Genomic DNA, 16,733 nt, shown 5'->3' with positions numbered 1-16,733 from the left:
ATATCCATCCACCTGACTCTTCTTTTTTCTTCCCCAAGACTTGTCTATCAGGGCTCTAGAACCCATAGTCTCCCATCTTCTCAGATACCTAAACTTCACATTGTCTCTTCTCTTTTAGAAATCTTTTTTTTTTTTTTCTTCTTGAGACAGGGTCTTGCTCCGTCACCCAGGCTGGAGTGCAGTGGCACGATCTTGGCTCACTGCAGCCTTGATCTCCCAGGCTCAAGTGATTCGCCCACTTCAGGCTCCCAAGTAGCTGGGACCACAGGTGTGTACCATCACACCTGGCTAATTTTTTAAACATATTTTGTAGAAATGAGGTCTCACTGTGTTGCCCAAGCTGGTCTCAAATTCCTAGGCTCAAGCAGTCCTCCTCCCTCAGCTTCCCAAAGTACTGGGATTACAGGCGTGAGCCACCATGCGTGGCCTCTTAGAAATCTTGACTTTTTTTTTTCCTCCCTCAGAAACTGTGTGTTATCCTTCTTCTGCCATTTAATGGGTGCCAAATAAATGGTGGCTACTTAGATGCCTATGATGATGATGTGCAGCTGCAGAACTCTTTAGCGTTTCAAAACTTTGACCTTTATTATCTCCTGTGCCTTTGCTTTCCTCTCTCACTGGCTCCCCTTTTCCTACTCTTCTTCCTTCTATTTCCTCCCAGATTTACCAGAACTCTGGCCTTTGCCCACTATTGTTGTCCCTCAAAATGCTTCTTTGTTGTTGAAGTATCTTTTCTGCTCTGTAGAAATCTCACACTTCTCTGGTTTTAGTGTCAGCCTCTTTTCCAAGGTCTGGTTCAGCATCCTGCTATCATCTTAATTGTCTAGCAATGGTTTTCCCTTATCTCCCATAAACAAAAAACCCAATCTCTCTTCCAACTCCTGCTGTCTCTGCTCATGGACCAACCTCACAGTTGCTTTGACTTAGATTCCTGAAATGGTTTTGATCCCTTCCTGCCTGTTGGTCCCCTCCATCAAATCCGCGAGCATTGATGGCTATTAAACCCCTGCTTTGAGGGTCCACTGCCTGGGCCTGACCTTGTTCAGGGCCTTCTTCTCACACTGTGGAGTTACAGCGTGTAACTCTGTCTCCTTGTCCGGGATCCTCCCTCTCCACTCAGTCCACCATTTACTACTGCCTCATTAGTCTTACTGAGTCATCATTTTGTCATGTTGCTTCCTCAGCATAGAGCTCATAGTTCTCAACTTGGCTGCCAGGATTCTATAGTTGAACCTCAGCCTACCTTTCCCATTCAGTAACAAAAGCTCCAAGTGTTCTTTGACAGTTTATCATGTGCATGCACTGTGCTCACCCTGGTGATGGGATGGCTGGATGATGATGATTTAATTCTCAAGACAATGGGTGCCAAGAGGGACTGCATCAATAGCCAGAGAAGCCCAGCTTGGTGCATAGCTTGAGGCAGACAGAAGGGAGGTAGTAGTCTTACTCCTGTTCTGAGGGGAGCTTGGCCTGGAGAAAGAGGCCTGTGCAAACCACCTGTACCCAAACCAGCTCATTTACTGAATGTTTACTATATGTCAGGACTTTGCTAAGAGTTTACATGAATTACCCAACCTAATCTTCATGATAGCATTCTAAGGTAGTACTGTTATTATTCTCAGGAACTAAATCTTTTTTTTTATTTCCTTGAGACAGAGTCTCACTCTGTTGCCCAGGCTGGAGTGCAATGGCATGATACCGGCTCACTGCAACCTCCGCCTCTCGGGTTGAAGCAGTTCTCCTGCCCTAGCCTCCTGAGTAGCTGGAATTACAGGCGCCTACCACCATGCCTGGCTAATCTTTGTACTTTTAGTAGAGATGAGGTTTCACCATGTTGGCCAGGCTGGTCTTGAACTCCTGACTTCGTGATCCGCCTGCCTCAGCCTCCCAAAGCGCTGGGATTACAGGTGTGAGCCACTGTGCCCAGCTGGAACTAAATCTTATATGATATTTATGCAAGATAAGCCTGAAGTGGGTGAATCACTTGAGCCTGGGAGATCAAGGCTGCAGTGAGCCAAGATCGTGCCACTGCACTCCAGCCTGGGTGACGGAGCAAGACCCTGTCTCAAGAAGAAAAAAAAAAAAGATTTCTAAATATTTTTTGTTTCCACTGGTGACTGGAAAACTCTGTTTTCCAGTGACTCTGTTACCCAAGCCAAGCCATTGTCTAAATTGTCCTACTTCTTTAGATGGACTGTGGAAGTTTGGCTGGAATGGCCTGTTAGCCTTGACTTGGGATCGCTCAGCCACCCAAGTCTATTCAGAAGGGAGAAGAAAATCCTGAAAATGTGTGTGTGTGTGTATACACGGAGTCTCGCTCTGTCACCAGGCTGCTCACTGCAACCTCCGCATCCCAGGTTCAAGCAATTCTCCTGCCTCAGCCTCCCGAGTAGCTGGGACTACAGGCACATGCCACCACGCCTGGCTAATTTTTTGTATTTTTAGTAGAGACAGGGTTTCACCACATTGGCCAGGATGGTGTCAATCTCTTGATCTCGTGATCTGCCTGCCTCAGCCTCCCAAAGTGCTGAGATCACAGGCGTGAGCCACTGTGCCCGGCCTGAATATATTTTTTTAAATGCTCACTGATTGAATTGGTCCCTGTAATTTTTTTTTCTCTCTCTTTTTAATGTAACAGCTTTACTGAGATGTAATTTCTGTACCATACAAGTCACCCGTTGAAAGTATACTATTTGATAGCTGGGCATGGTGATATGTGTCTGTGTTCCCAGCTACTTGGGAGGCTGAGGTAGGAGAATCACTTGAGCCTGGGAGGTTGAGGCTGCAATAAGCCATGGTTGTGCCACTGCACTCCAGCTTGGGTGAACGGCGAGAACCTGTCTCAAAAAATAAATAAAGTATACAATTTGGTGGTTTTTAGTATATTCATGGTTTTGCAAATGTCACAATTTCCCATATTCCCCTTGATAGTGAGCTTCAGAAGTAACCCTTAGACCTGTCTCCTGAAGCCTTCCTTCTAAGGTAGGCATGCAAGTTGTGGATATGGAGAACAACCCACTTATTTCTGCCTAGGGAACCCTGTTTAGTCCTTGGTGGTTTTGGACTGCAAGCCTCGTCCTCTGGGCTGAGCTCCGCCTCAGAACCGTACTAAGGCCCATGCCTCCCTTCTTCTCCAGTGTGAGCTAAGGACTGAGCTGGGCTTTCTGGCTGTTTTTTGATATAGCCCTTTTTTTGGTGCCCATTGTTTTCAGAATTAGGAAGCGTCAGTAATCATCCTTTGATTCTATCGGAGTATCCTGGTTTCTTTTTGATCTGCTTTCCTAGGGGAATCTGAAGATGAGCTCTTACCATTGGTATGTGGATACAGGTTGCCATGTACCAAACTAGAATATTTCAGAATTGACCTGGAGTAGGGCTCTGGATAGGATACTTCAGCTAAGCCAACAAGGCTGCCGTGGTGCTCAACTCCTGGCCTGGGTCAACTCTAGGTCCTGAGGGACTCTGGAAGGCTAAGAAGGTTATGGTATACCCTAGGGGTTCAGTGTCCTACTGTGGGTTTTAGGGATTTCCATGGCTTAAGGGCCTTGGTGATTTCTTGGAGGAATTCATAACATTTTAGGATGGTGACAAAACCCAGCTCCATCTTGGCTTTCCCTACCACCCCAAGATAAAGGGAGTCACCATGACCCGGTTCTCTTGCTGTGGTCTTGTTCTGCATAGACTTCCTTCCCCAGGCTGCACTTCCTGTCTGAAAGAATCCCCACGTTCTGTGTCTGATCAGGAGAGCACAGCTAATGTGATTTCAGCCCTGGGTTTTGAGGTCTCATTGTTTGTTTTACTTGAGTTTGGTCCTGGCTGTTACCTCATCCTCCACACCCCATATACAGGGGGTGAAACCTTCACACATCCCAGAGGGGCCTCAAGCCATTTAGTTCACTTCAGAAGCCGGTAGTGGTCACATAATGGCCCCTTTTGGCCCCCAGTCTGGATATTCTTCCCCTCCCAAACACAGGGGCAGAGGCTAAGCCCCCTCTTCCACTTAAGCAGGTGGGAGTTTTGAGAGGAGGAAGTGAGGGGGAGTGCCCTTTATTTATGTGTCCAGGACCCCTCTTGTCTGCAGATGGCCACTGAAAATATATGGCCACTTAGACTATGGTGACCTGACTTTAGTCAGCAACTCAGAGGGAGACGGACTTTGGAAGTTAAGAAAGAATTGTCCGATTACCTGAAATTGGTTTAGGGTTGAGATCGTTTTTTATCTTAATTGCTTTAGCAACGTAAGTGAATCAGAACTGAAGTGGAAAATGTTGTTGGGTTTCTGTTTTCAACACAAAGTATGATGATGCTTACATTCCATTTATAGGAGTGGCAAGGAATTTACTATGCCAGAAAGAAAAACGGAGATAATATACAACAAAATGTGAAGATAATACCTGTCATTGGACAGGGAGGGTAAGTGGAAAAAACAAGTACATCAGTCAACATACAGTGTTTTGGGTTATTGCAGAATTTGCTTTGAATGTTTAAGTTAAGGACTGCTGACAGAAGTGTTAAGGTCAGGTGTCATCACAGAATGGCCTTCCAGGGTAGTGTTTCCTTGGTGACTTCCTCATGGCTACAGTCTGACCCTCCACTTGCAGTGCACAGCCACCGTACTCTGGGCAGTCCTGTTTAAGCTGCATGGATACACAAGAAACCAAAGTATTTGTTCAAATCAGAATGTCATTTTAGTAAGCTGTGTGAAATACTAACTGGTAGACTCCCTATATTGAAAATATTTTTTACCTAATTTGATAGGCTATGTATTATTTCTGCAAAGACCTATCAAATTAGATAAAAATATTTTAAATACTAACAGTTATGGACATTCTTATATAAAACAGATGTGACTGTAGATTGGAAACCAGTATATATCAGGAGCCTAAAAATTTCAGACAGTTTATCTCAGAAACCTATCTTAAAGAAATAATATGGTAAGATGAAAATTATGAATATGAATTATAGAACACCTAAAATATTGCAGCCATTAGAAATGACGATCATATTCACAGGTTCTAAGATTAGGGCCAAAAAAAGTAGAAATGATGATCATAGAAAATTAAATTACCTCATGCCTGTAATCCTAGCACTTTGGGAGGCCAAGGTGGGAAGATCCCTTGAGCCCAGGAGTTTGAGATCTGCCTGGGCAATATAGTGAAACCCCCATCCCTACAAAAAATTTAAAAATTAGCTAGGTGTGGTGACACACACTTATCAGTTTTCAGGGGACTGATGTGGGAGAATCGCTTGATTTTGGGAGGTTGAGGCTGCACTGTGATCGTGCCACTGTACTCCAGTCTGTGCAACAAAGTAAGACACTGTCTCAAAAGGAAAAAAAAACAAACAAACGAAAAACAAATATGAGAAAAGTTATGATATAATGTTAAATGCAAAAAGTAAAATGTAAAATGATACCTAGTGTTTAATCTCAATTATGCAAAGGAAAGAAGGCAAAAAGAACAGGAGAAAGTATGGCAGCGACAGTTGTAGTAACTGCTGTTGTTTAATTGAGCCCCTCCCTTCCTGGCCAGTTCTCAGTGTCTGATAGATGCCACTTCATTCCATCCTAACTGCAGCCCTGTGAGGTTGGGGCTGTGATCATCTCCACTTTACAGATGAGGAAACTGAGGCTTAGAGAGGTCAGGTTTGTAGCCCAGGGGTCCAGCTGCCAGTGTGAGGCTCAGCCAGGCTGCAGACCTCAGCACTGACTGCACGGCTCACGTGCTTTGTCACCAGGCTTTGCTGCCAGTTGGTGATCGCCTCAGGGAGATGAATCTGTGTGGGTTCTCTGTTCTGATTCTTTGCCCTTTTATGTCCTTTCCAAATTTTTTTGTGGTAAGTATATAGGGATTTGATTATCAAGGGGAAAAAGTGAAAAAACTGAAGGAACAATAAATAAATGAGAAGAGTCAGCAGCCTCTGAGCTAAGCCCTCGTTGCTTTGTTTTAGAAGTCTAGCTAACCACGTTCAGTGTGAACCTCAACTCCCAGTGTGGCCTGCGGCTGTGGCCACCAGTGACTGTGAGCAGACTGTTGGAACTTGAAGAAAAGCATCAATATAAAGGGTTGTGAAAATAAAAACATGTTAAGGAGCTAAAGGCTCTTGGTTGGTTAACATGCCGTTCATTTTAAAAAACATGTATATTTGATTGTTTCATGATTAATTGGGAAGAATTCTGTCATTTTTACTGAAGTCACTTGTACAGAGACACCAAAGGATGTTTGTTATCTCTTGTTTATTTATTGGTGGCCTTGATCACAGTAAGAAGAAATGTTCTCAGAGCATTTTGTGTGTTACAAAAGGGAGGTGCCATTTTCATAATAAAAAATTAACGACATATCCATCAAATTAGAGTCAGAAGAGAAATAATGCATTGTATTTTACTTGCAGAAAAATTAGACACTATGTGTCCATTATCAGAGTATGCAGTGGCAACAATAAGGTACGTAAGGAGAGCCCCTGGGACCCCAGGAACACCCTAGCAAGATTTTCAGCAATCAGAACTAATGGCTTTTAAAATTTACTTTTAGGCTGAGAAAATACCCGAATGTGTTCAGTCTGACACTCATACAGGTATGGTGCCCCATATTTATTCTTAGAGTTCGTTGAGTTTTTGGAGGAAAAAAATAACAGATCTTTAACTAGCTTGCCTGGTGTTAATGGTGGGATTTTCCTCAGCCTGTGGCAACATGTCTTTCCTTGACTCCCCAGGTTGGCTTATGAGTCAAAGGACTTGAGCACCTGTGAGCATTCTGACAGGTGCCCTGGGGTGGGTCTCTGAACCTGTGAGGGAAAGAACTGGTCAACTGAAATGCATGAACTCATGTGAAGTGTGGTTTTATAACCTCATTTATGCTTTGAGAGGGTTGGGTGATTATCACATAGTCCTTTAACAGGGACGTCTTCATCTGTCCTGACACTTATCACTGCCAGCCTACAGGGAGGTAACTGGGCCCCTCGCACTTGCCTCACCTCTGTGTTTCTTAACCATGCCTTGGACACCGTCTGCTCATCCCCATAGCTTTGTTACTGCAAATGCGTTTCCCTGACTTGGAGTCACCTGTTTCCTTCAAACGTGTCATGGCTTCAGTAAGCCACTTCCTATTCTGGTCCTCACAGATAAAGGGGCTGGGCTGGGATGGTGAAGAGCCACTCCAGCTTCAGGCAGGAGGTGCTCCGTCAAGTGTCTGCGTAGACACTTGGTGTGCCACCCTGCCTTGCTTGAGTAGTGTGCTCTGCTTGCCCAGCTGGTCTGTACGAGCCTCTAAGGAGAAGGCTTCCCTTCATGCTGTCGGTGATATGCTTTCTGCCTTACCAGAACAGTTCATTCTTTCACTCTAGGAACATTTACTACATATTTTTGTGAGCACTTAATGTGTACAAGATACCTGTGCTAAGTGCTTTAGGTACAGCTTATTTTAATGAAGCCTTAGAATAATTCAAGGAGGTAAGCATTTTTAGGTGAAATTCTCTTTACAGGTAAGGAAACTGAAAGTTTAAATAATCTGCCCAAGGATCTCCATCTAGGAAGTGGCAGAGCTAGCATCTGAATCCAGGAGGGCTAACACTAGGGCTCTGATGAACAGTTTTTACAGGTGCCCCAGGAGCAATCAGAGATTTAGTCTGAAAAGAAGAGAAACACATTGACACAAAGGAACAGAGCAAGCGATAAGAAGTGATCCGCAGGAATGAGAGAGGGCAGTGGGTGGTGTCCTAGGCAGGGAGATGTGGATTTGAATAAGAAAAGAAGTGTGAGCGGAAAAGCATTCCAGCAATAAAAACAGGCATAGGAGAGGGAAAGTACAGGGCATGTTCCAGAAAAAGCAAGTACTAAGTTTTGACTGGTATAAAAGGTCAGTGGGGAAAGAGGTATTTGGGTCAGTAAGAATCCTGAAATGCTAGGTGGGAAGTTTTCATTTTCATCTGTAGACAGTGGGAGTCTCTGAGGATTTGTGAGTCAGGGAGCAGCGTGATGATACCTGAGCTCTGAGAAGCTCTTAGAGCATGCGTGTTTAAGATGACATGGAAGGAGACACCAGAGAGAAAGAATACCAGCACTGCCATGGTCGAGAGGAAAGAAAACAATGGCCAGGGAATAATAAGGTGACGACAGTAGGAAGAGAGAAGAGAGGCCAGATGTGATGATGGTGTGGGACTAGAGAGAGAAAAGCAAGAAAGTCCTTGAAAAGGTGGTTTCTGAGCCTGGAGATTCAAGGAGTAGCAGTAGGGCTGGGGAGGATGTGTAGAGCTCTACCTGTGAGGTCCTGCTGGGCAGTCAGGTGGGTTTGTTTATTCACCCCTTTGCCCATTTATTCTACAGATTTCTGTTGAGTACCTGCTGAGCACTGGCTTCTGTGTTCTGCAAAGAGGTTAGGACTAGAGATGAAAATGTTTCTGGCCAGCCAAGCATTAGCAAGTAGCACAGATGTGGTTGTGATGGAAACCAGGGATGGCAAAGGGGAATGGAAGCTTTGAGGTTACAGTGGAAGAGAACAGCAAGAAAAGGAGAGGAGGGGTGAGGTGGATTCCTGGAGACCACCTACCTCCAGAGAAGGAGGAAACAGAAGCAGGAAAGAGGGGTTAGAGAGAGTGGGGGTGTCTGGAGAGTGTTGCTGAAGCTGAAGACAGGGAGAACGGGAAGCATCAAGACTGATCAGGGCTGCAGCACACATAGGGAGGGAGGGGGATATGGAGCCAGAGATGGAATGCTTTGCCTTCAAGAGCTTGTCTGTGACCTGCAAACATACAGTTTCTGGAGAATGGCGAGGGCAGAAGCCAGATTGCAGGGGCTGGAGGCGTCAGAGTAGAAGCAGCACGTGTGGGCCAGTTATGGAGAGTCCTATGCTGCAAGTTCACAGGGGGCTTTTACTTGGTTTTAAGCATTTGTTTTTTAACTCTTAAGAATAGTACCATATGGCCGGGCGTGGTGGCTCACACCTGTAATCCCACCACTTTGGGAGGCCGAGGCAGGTGGATCATCTGAGGTCGGGACTTTGAGACAAGCCTGACCAATATGGAGAAACTCCATCTCTACTAAAAATACAAAATTAGCCAGGCGTGGTGGCGCATGCCTCTCATCCCAGCTACTCAGGAGGCTGAGGCAGGAGAATCACTTGAACCCGGGAGGCTGAGGTTATGGTGAGGCGAGATCGAGCCATTGTACTCTAGCCTGGGCAACAAGAGTGAAACTCTGTCCCAAAAAAAAAAAGAATAGCGTTGTAAAGTAGGTATGACTATTATTTATATTCCTTTATTACAGAGGAAGAAACTGAGGCTCAGCAAAGTTCAATGAGCCAGGGTGTGATGGCTCACACCTGTAATCCTAGCACTTTGGGAGGCCAAGGCGGGTGGATCACTTGAGCCCAGGAGTTTGAGACCAGCCCGGGAAACATGGTGAAAACCTGTTCCTACCAAACATACAAAAAATTAGCCGGGCGTGGTGACACAGACCAGCGGTCCCAGCTACAGGGGAGGCTGAGGCACAAGAATTGCTTGAACCTGGGAGGCAGAGGCTACAGTGAGCCGAGATCGCGCCACTGCACTCCAGCCTGGGCAACAGAACAAGACTGTCTTAAAAAAAAGAAAAAAGTTCAAAGACAGCCTAGAGCTGGGCAGCCAGGATACGGCAGAGCTGGGACTGAGAGGCAGAGTCAGTGATGCAGTCAGAGGAAATGTTCGGCAGGGGGAGCATCTCCCAAACTGCATTTATATCCAGGCCATTTGGTCATTTTACTTGATCAACGCTGACTTAGGAGTTTTACCCATCCCACCCAGATGAGCCACCTGCCCATTCTACCTCCCCCCTTAGCAGCATAACCAGCTTTATGTCCAAAGGTCTCAACTGGCCATCTTCACTTGAGAAGGCAGGGTGGAGCTATTATAGGCCATGGCCCAGCCAAAGTCCTTGGTTACACACAACAGAAATCAATTCTTTTTTTCTTTTTCTTTTTTTTTTTTTTTGAGGTGGAGTCTCGCTCTGTCACCCGGACTGGAGTGCAGTGGCCAGATCTCAGCTCACTGCCAGCTCCGCCTCCTGGGTTTACACCATTCTACTGCCTCAGACTCCCGAGTAGCTGGGACTACAGGCGCCCGCCACCTCGCCCGGCTAGTTTTTTGTGTTTTTAGTAGAGACGGGGTTTCACTGTGTTAGCCAGGGTGGTCTCGATCTCCTGACCTCGTGATCCGCCCGTCTCGGCCTCCCAAAGTGCTGGGATTACAGGCTTGAGCCACTGCGCCCGGCCAGAAATCAATTCTTAAGCAGAAAGGAGTTGTTGTTTTTTTTTTTGTTTTTTGTTTTTTTGTTTTTTTGGAAGGAAATAGGGTTGCTTACAGATTGGACAAGAAAGCTCTAGAACTAGTTTTGGAAAAGGAGGCAGGAACCTGGGGAAGCTGAGCAAATGTCCCCACTGCCCTAGGCATGCCATAGGAGCACTGTGCTTAGGGGGCCCCTGCTGTCACTACTGAACTTTGAGCACCACTGGCCCTGTTGAGGTCTAGTTATAGGGTGTTGCTGTTCTTACCATGGTAGCATAGCTTCTTCACACCTTGCTTCCTTGCCTTACTCACTCAAAAGCAGACTCATTTGGCTGGGTCTGTGTCACCTACTCTATCACTAACTGGGTATGGAGCAATGGAGTCTCTGGCCTTCTCCCTTCCATGGTGAGAGGACTTAGTACTCCCTAGACATAGGAAGGAAGGTTCAGGGTCTGAGCATCCAAAAAAGTAATAAAATCCCCATACATGCTCCCTTTTCCATGGCCCATGTGTTTTCACATGACACTGTCTCACTGAGGACACCAAATTGTGGTGACCATTGTCCAATCTATTGACTTGTTCTAGGTCAGGCCATGAGCCTGGCTGTAAGCATACAGAAATGAACATGAGTCTCACTGTCCAGCGGCAGGAGAAAATAATTTGAATATGCTGTGGTTTATAGTACCACGCTGGAGAAAAGCTGGGGGATGCTTCCCCGCAATAATGATGATGATGGTTGACCTGGTGTCTGGAGAGAAGTAGTGGTCATGCAGAGGACGAGGTGGGAGGAGCAGCACACATAAAGGCATAGAGAGGCGAGGCTGCGGCAGGCCAGTTTGGATTCATCCTGTAGGCAGAGGAAGGCCAAGTGAATCTGTATAAATAGGTAAATGGGAAAGAGTCAGGTCTTAGAAAGATAGTCTTGGAGAAAAGAGATTAAAGACAAAGTAACTCCTGAATCCGGCCTCAGGAGCCCAATCAGAGACTGGATTCAGGATTTACTTCAGTATAATCAGTAGGATTTGGGAACCAGCTTACTGTGTGGGATAAAGAGAAGACTTGAGAATGACACCAAGATATTTAGCTTGGCCACTGGATAACATTAATTAAAATAAAAAGTGCAAATAAGATCATAAGAAAGAGCAGGTTTGTACAGGGAGTGGAGGGTAAGTTTAGATTTGAACTTACCACATCTGAAGTGATAAGCCAAAACTTTTGGCCCTGGGCCAACTCTCCTGGAGAGAGAAAGTGAGGCAGGAAGACTGAGTACCAAGAAAGGAGTCCAGCAATAAGAGACATGTGAATAATGACCAGAGGAGCACTGAGGAGCAGGATGAATTCATTCATTCATCATTCATCCAAATTCAGTGCACAACTGCTGTGCACCAGGCAACATCTATGTCTCTGCTCGCAAGATGTGTTTCTAGCTGGGGGTGAGGTACACAGTAAACAAACAAACATACAGTATATCAGATGGTGTTAAGTTCTGTGGAGAAGAATGAAGTCAGGGGATTGGGCATTCAGGGGATGAGGAGGTGGTCAGGACAGGCCTTGCCAGTAATGTGACAGGCTCTGGTTCTTGTTCAGGTTGTATGGAATGGAGCCCAGGCCTCATACTTTGCAGGTGTTCTCATGGGCTACCAGGGTTGGGGCCATTGTTAGAGGCCTCATAGATCATTTAAAATACTTGGGAGATTTGGTCTGCACCTGGAGAAAGTGAGCTTTCTTGGGAGGAAGAGGGAGGTAGTTACCAGAGGCCCATGTACAGAGTCCTGTGGGCTTGGCAGTTTGGAGGTGGCCCTGTTGCAGAGCAAGTGCTCTGCAAATGCTTGTTGATAATGCCTGAGGAAATGCTCTGACAGTCTGCTGTGGTCCTGGCAAAATGACTTTTGGGCAAGTCACGTAAGATACTGGGGCCTGGACTTCCTCATACCCAAACTGGAGCTCATACTTCCAGGCTGCAGGGCTAATGTGAGTTGGAGGAAGCTGCTGTTTTTGAGGGGTACTGATTGGTTACCCCCTCTCATCATCCCCACTGTTTTTCCAGAGTTCCCAGGATTTACCCAGCAGGTCAAGGAAATGCTATTAATTTTTCTCTTTTGAAAGGATGGGCAGAGCTTATGGACCCTGTTTCACAGAACAGGAAGCCAAGAGCAGAGACATGAAGTTGCAGGTGATGCTGAGCCCAGGCCCTGGCTGTGGAGTCCTGTTTAGTGTTCTCTCCACTGGCAGGCTGGGTACCTCGGATGAGTGTGTGTTTTCTGAGCCCCCAGTAAGCAGGAGGCCCTGGGCGAAGCACATCTTCAGGAGCTGGTAGTCTCGTTGGGATGTAAGCCTCACACTTCATCTTCAACTTCTTGGTATTCCCTGAGGAGAGCTTCTGAGAGCTGGGCACTGGGGTGACAGGGTGGTGACACCGTCCATCTCTACCCACTGGGTGGAAATTGCTAGAATCATCTATAACGTGCTACAGGGACTAGGGGAGCAGTGAGCTTAGCAGGGCTTTTAGGAACAAGAGGATCTTGTATTTACATAAAGTAACTTTGAAACAGTCAAATAGAAATTAAAGCTTGCTTAGTCTCCCTCCATTTTCCCACAGTGCATCCTTCATACACAGGTTGCTACTTGCTCCTCTCCAGCCACACTCCTCCATCTTCACAAGCAGTTTCCTCCTCCTGGAAATGCTGTCCTCCTCCTCCGTATCTTGGTTACAGCTACAAGACTCCATCCATCTCCTTTCTGCCCCCACTCCCTTGAGAATCTGCCACTTCCCCCTCCAGACTCCTCCTGAACTTTAAAAGTATTACTGTAACTCTTGGTTTACCCACCCTTTTCCCCACTGACCATCTCCTTTTAAGTTCATGGACCATACCTTACTCATTTTCACCTCCCTAATGCCTAGTTTAGGGCAGCACACACAGTGGGTGCCCAGCAAAGGTTTGTTGAGTGGAATAAAAGAGGTAAGAATGAAGGAACAAATAATCGTAAGTTCCCAGCCCAGGCTATGTGGACATTACTCATCATGAAGCTCAGAGGAAGGAGACACACTTCTGGCTCTGTGTGGTTGAGAAGAGGGGCCATTTGAAGGAATGAACACTTGAAGAGGGTGCAGTGTCGTGTCTCAGATGGAAGGAGCCGATGTCAAGGCTGTTCCAGAGACGGAGCAGTTGTGCTGATGCAGCACATTCATGGGAAGCACAGTGTGAGATGAAAGGCAGGCTGCTGTAGGCCAACCTTACCTGTCCTTGAATGCCAGGAAGTTCTTTATCTCTGAGACGCTGAAGAATTTTGAGCAGGGGAGCCACAGAATCAGAGTGACTGATTTATTTGTGCACAGCAGGAAGGTGCAGGTTTTTGGTGAAGCAGATGTGTATTTATTGAGCTTCTATACACATATGCTGCTTCTAGCAGATGGTAGGTACAGTGCTGGTCACCTATGAAAGACAGGAAAAACTGTCCCTGCCCTCAAGTCATTCATGTTAGCAAGGAAGGCAAGACAATAAAGCAGGCTGTTACCCAGCACTGTTGGGGTGGTGTGGAGAGACTTTAAGGAAAGGTTTCCCAAAAGTTAGGATACCTGAACTGCATTTTCAAAGGTCAGAGGTAACCAGTCGAAGAAGGTGGCATGGGAGAGGCACATTTCCAAGTCAGTGGTTTGTACCAAATCATAGAGGTTTGAGAGGCAAATTAACAAATCATAAATAGTTCAAGGTGGATAGAGATAGGGGGCATAGACCTCATAGGACTCTGGGTGCCACACCGAGGAGTTTGAATCTTATCCTAAAGACAAAGATGAGCCATTGAAGTGTTTTGATTGAGAGATTTGGTTGGATTTTTGTTTTACAACGATCACTTGGCAGCCTGCAGAGAATGAGTTGAAGAGGGTAAGGTTGGTGTTTTGGAACCAATCTGGGAGGCCATTGTTATAATCCAGAGAAGATGACAAATGTCTGAGCTCGGACAAGGACAGAGCAGGGGATAGACTCGAGGTGTTTAGGAGGTAGAATCCTTAGATTTGGCTGACCCATTGAAGGGGGAGGAGAGGGGAGGGGGAGAAGTGATGGATGACTTCTGTCCACCTTATGGTAGATGCTGTTCAGTGACCTGGGTTAAAGAGCAGATTTGGAAAAAGATAAGGACTTCATGGTGGATAGTGAATTCATTTGCAGTGCCTGAGGAGTGTCTAAATAAGGTGGTAAATGGTAAGTTAAGATGTAAGTCTGGAGCTCAGGAGAGAGGCCTGGGGTAAGATGGCAACATAGGAATTAACTAAAGCCATAGGAAGGAATGAGATCTCCCAAGGAGGTTTTGTTGACTGAGAAGCACTAAGGATAGAACCTTTGAAAAACCACCTTTGGAAACACCAGGGATACTGAGGAAGACGAAATCATGAAAGAAACTAGAAAGGAGTAGTAAGAAGTGGAAGGAAAACCAGGAGAGTGTGGACTCTGCAAACAGGAGTGTCCAGAAAGGGATCAGTTGTGTCTAGTACCACAATCAAGTCAGGTCAGGTAAGGATTGAGTTGTAGTCGTCAGACTCAGCAAAAAAGAGGTCATTGGTGACCTTGACACGTTCACTCTTTAGTGCCCACAGAGAAGAGGATTTAGTTTAATTGGGCGAAGAAGCAAAGAGCAGGTGAAGAGGCTCTTTGATGGTGCAGAGGAAGTGCTAAGGGCCTGCATTCAGATCCTGTCCATGAACAGGGAGAGAAGTTCGGGTGAGGAAGCCAAGACAAGGCAGAGAAGCTACTCCATGGCTGTGGGAAGAGCTGAGCTCAGCGCCTACCTTGCTGTGCACTCATCTGCAGAGCAGCTCCCAGTTTCCTTGTCTGTGAAATGGGGATGTATGGTACCCAGCAGGTGCACAGAGAAGGGGTCAGGAAGGTAAGTCAGAGTTGCCTTGTCAGTGATTGCTGTGGGGGTCAGGATTAGAGAAGAGTCAAAGACAGTCCTCCATTTGAAGCCTAGGAGAGTAGTGTGCCCTTCGTAGAGAAGAGGGGGTGAAAGGGAGGAAGATGAACTATCATTTGAAATATACCTCAAACAGTGTTTACCATACTACCCTAGGAAAGAGAAGAATGTTTTCCCTGGGATATTGTTGTCCTTATTTTGTAGAGAAAATAAAAGATTTTTTTTCTTTGGGGCAAGATGAGTGGGGAATCAAAATTTTCCCATCATTTTATTCAATTATATAGAAATACAATAGGAGAAATTCCCCTGAGGTCATTTCTATCAGTTGTCACTTTATGTCCTGGAACTCTGTAATTACATAATCTGGAACTGTAAAGCCCTTGTTTATCTGTGCACCTGGTGGGACATTTTGAGAAACTCTACCCCCGTAAAACTGGTTGTTCATAGTCTTCATCTCTGTACTGTGTTTACTTTTGTGGCATTTAAAACATGTTTAATTCTTAAAGTTGAAAGTTTTTTTTAAATTTTAGATTGGTAACCTTCCTTAATATGTTGTTTAAATCACTTTGAAGAGGTGATTTATCATTTGTTTCTACAGATAATCAGACAGGCAAACATAAAGACAGAAGAAAAGGCTCACTAGACGTCAAAGCTGTTGCCTCCCGTGCAACTGAAGGTGAGTGACTAAGACAAGAGAAAAAAAATGTGATCAAATCACTGTTGAACACATGGAGCCCTGCTGTGTCTTGCCCAGTCTCATCCTGTCTACCTCCAATTCTCGGGAGAAGAGGGAACCCTCTGCAAACTAGTTAGTGTTCCATTTTTCCCTCTGTGGACTCCTGCCAGTGGGCTCCATTCTGAGCCTTTTAATGGAATCAGAAAATAAAGAAAAGGAAAAGATACATTCCCATATATTCTTTTTTTTTTTTTTTTTTAATTTAAGTTCTAGGGTACATGTGCATAACGTGCAGGTTTGTTACATATGCATACCTGTGCCATGTTGGTGTGCTGCACCCATCAACTCGTCAGCACCCACCAATTCATCATTTATATCAGGTATAATGACCAGTGCAATCCCTCCCCCCTCCCCCCTCCCCCCTCCCCATGATAGGCCCCAGTGTGTGATGTTCCCCTTCCCGAGTCCAAGTGAACTCATTGTTCAGTTCCCACCTATGAGTGAGAACATGCGGTGTTTGGTTTTCTCTTCTTGTGATAGTTTGCTAAGAATGATGGTTTCCAGCTGCATCCATGTCCCTACAAAGGACGCAAACTCATCCTTTTTTATGGCTGCATAGTATTCCATGGTGTATATTTGCCACATTTTCTTAATCCAGTCTGTCACTGATGGACATTTGGGTTGATTCCAAGTCTTTGCTATTGTGAATAGTGCCGCAATAAACATACGTGTGCATGTGTCTTTGTAGTAGAATAATTTATAATCCTTTGGGTATATACCCAGCAGTGGGATGGCTGGGTCATATGGTACATCTAGTTCTAGATCCTTGAGGAATCGCCATACTGTTTTCCATAATGGTTGAACTAGTTTACAATCCCACCAACAGTGTAAA

General features: G+C 45.6%; 1 protein-coding gene across 4 annotated transcripts in view; it reads left to right on the top strand.

Moving 5' to 3' along the window:
• Positions 1–16,733, top strand: part of PDE8A (phosphodiesterase 8A) — a 162,076-nt gene that overhangs the window by 109,909 nt on the left and 35,434 nt on the right. For all 4 annotated transcript variants that reach the window (XM_026448316.2, XM_026448317.1, XM_026448315.1 and 1 more), the window contains 4 exons: positions 4,325–4,413; positions 6,391–6,442; positions 6,531–6,573; positions 15,764–15,841. In XM_026448316.2, the coding sequence (XP_026304101.1) occupies positions 4,325–4,413; positions 6,391–6,442; positions 6,531–6,573; positions 15,764–15,841 (262 nt within the window). The remainder of the gene's footprint in view (positions 1–4,324; positions 4,414–6,390; positions 6,443–6,530; positions 6,574–15,763; positions 15,842–16,733) is intronic.

Source organism: Piliocolobus tephrosceles, chromosome 6 (assembly GCF_002776525.5).
Source record: "Piliocolobus tephrosceles isolate RC106 chromosome 6, ASM277652v3, whole genome shotgun sequence".
Lineage (NCBI taxonomy): Eukaryota > Metazoa > Chordata > Mammalia > Primates > Cercopithecidae > Piliocolobus > Piliocolobus tephrosceles.
This window is presented reverse-complemented; position numbering and strand designations above follow the sequence as displayed.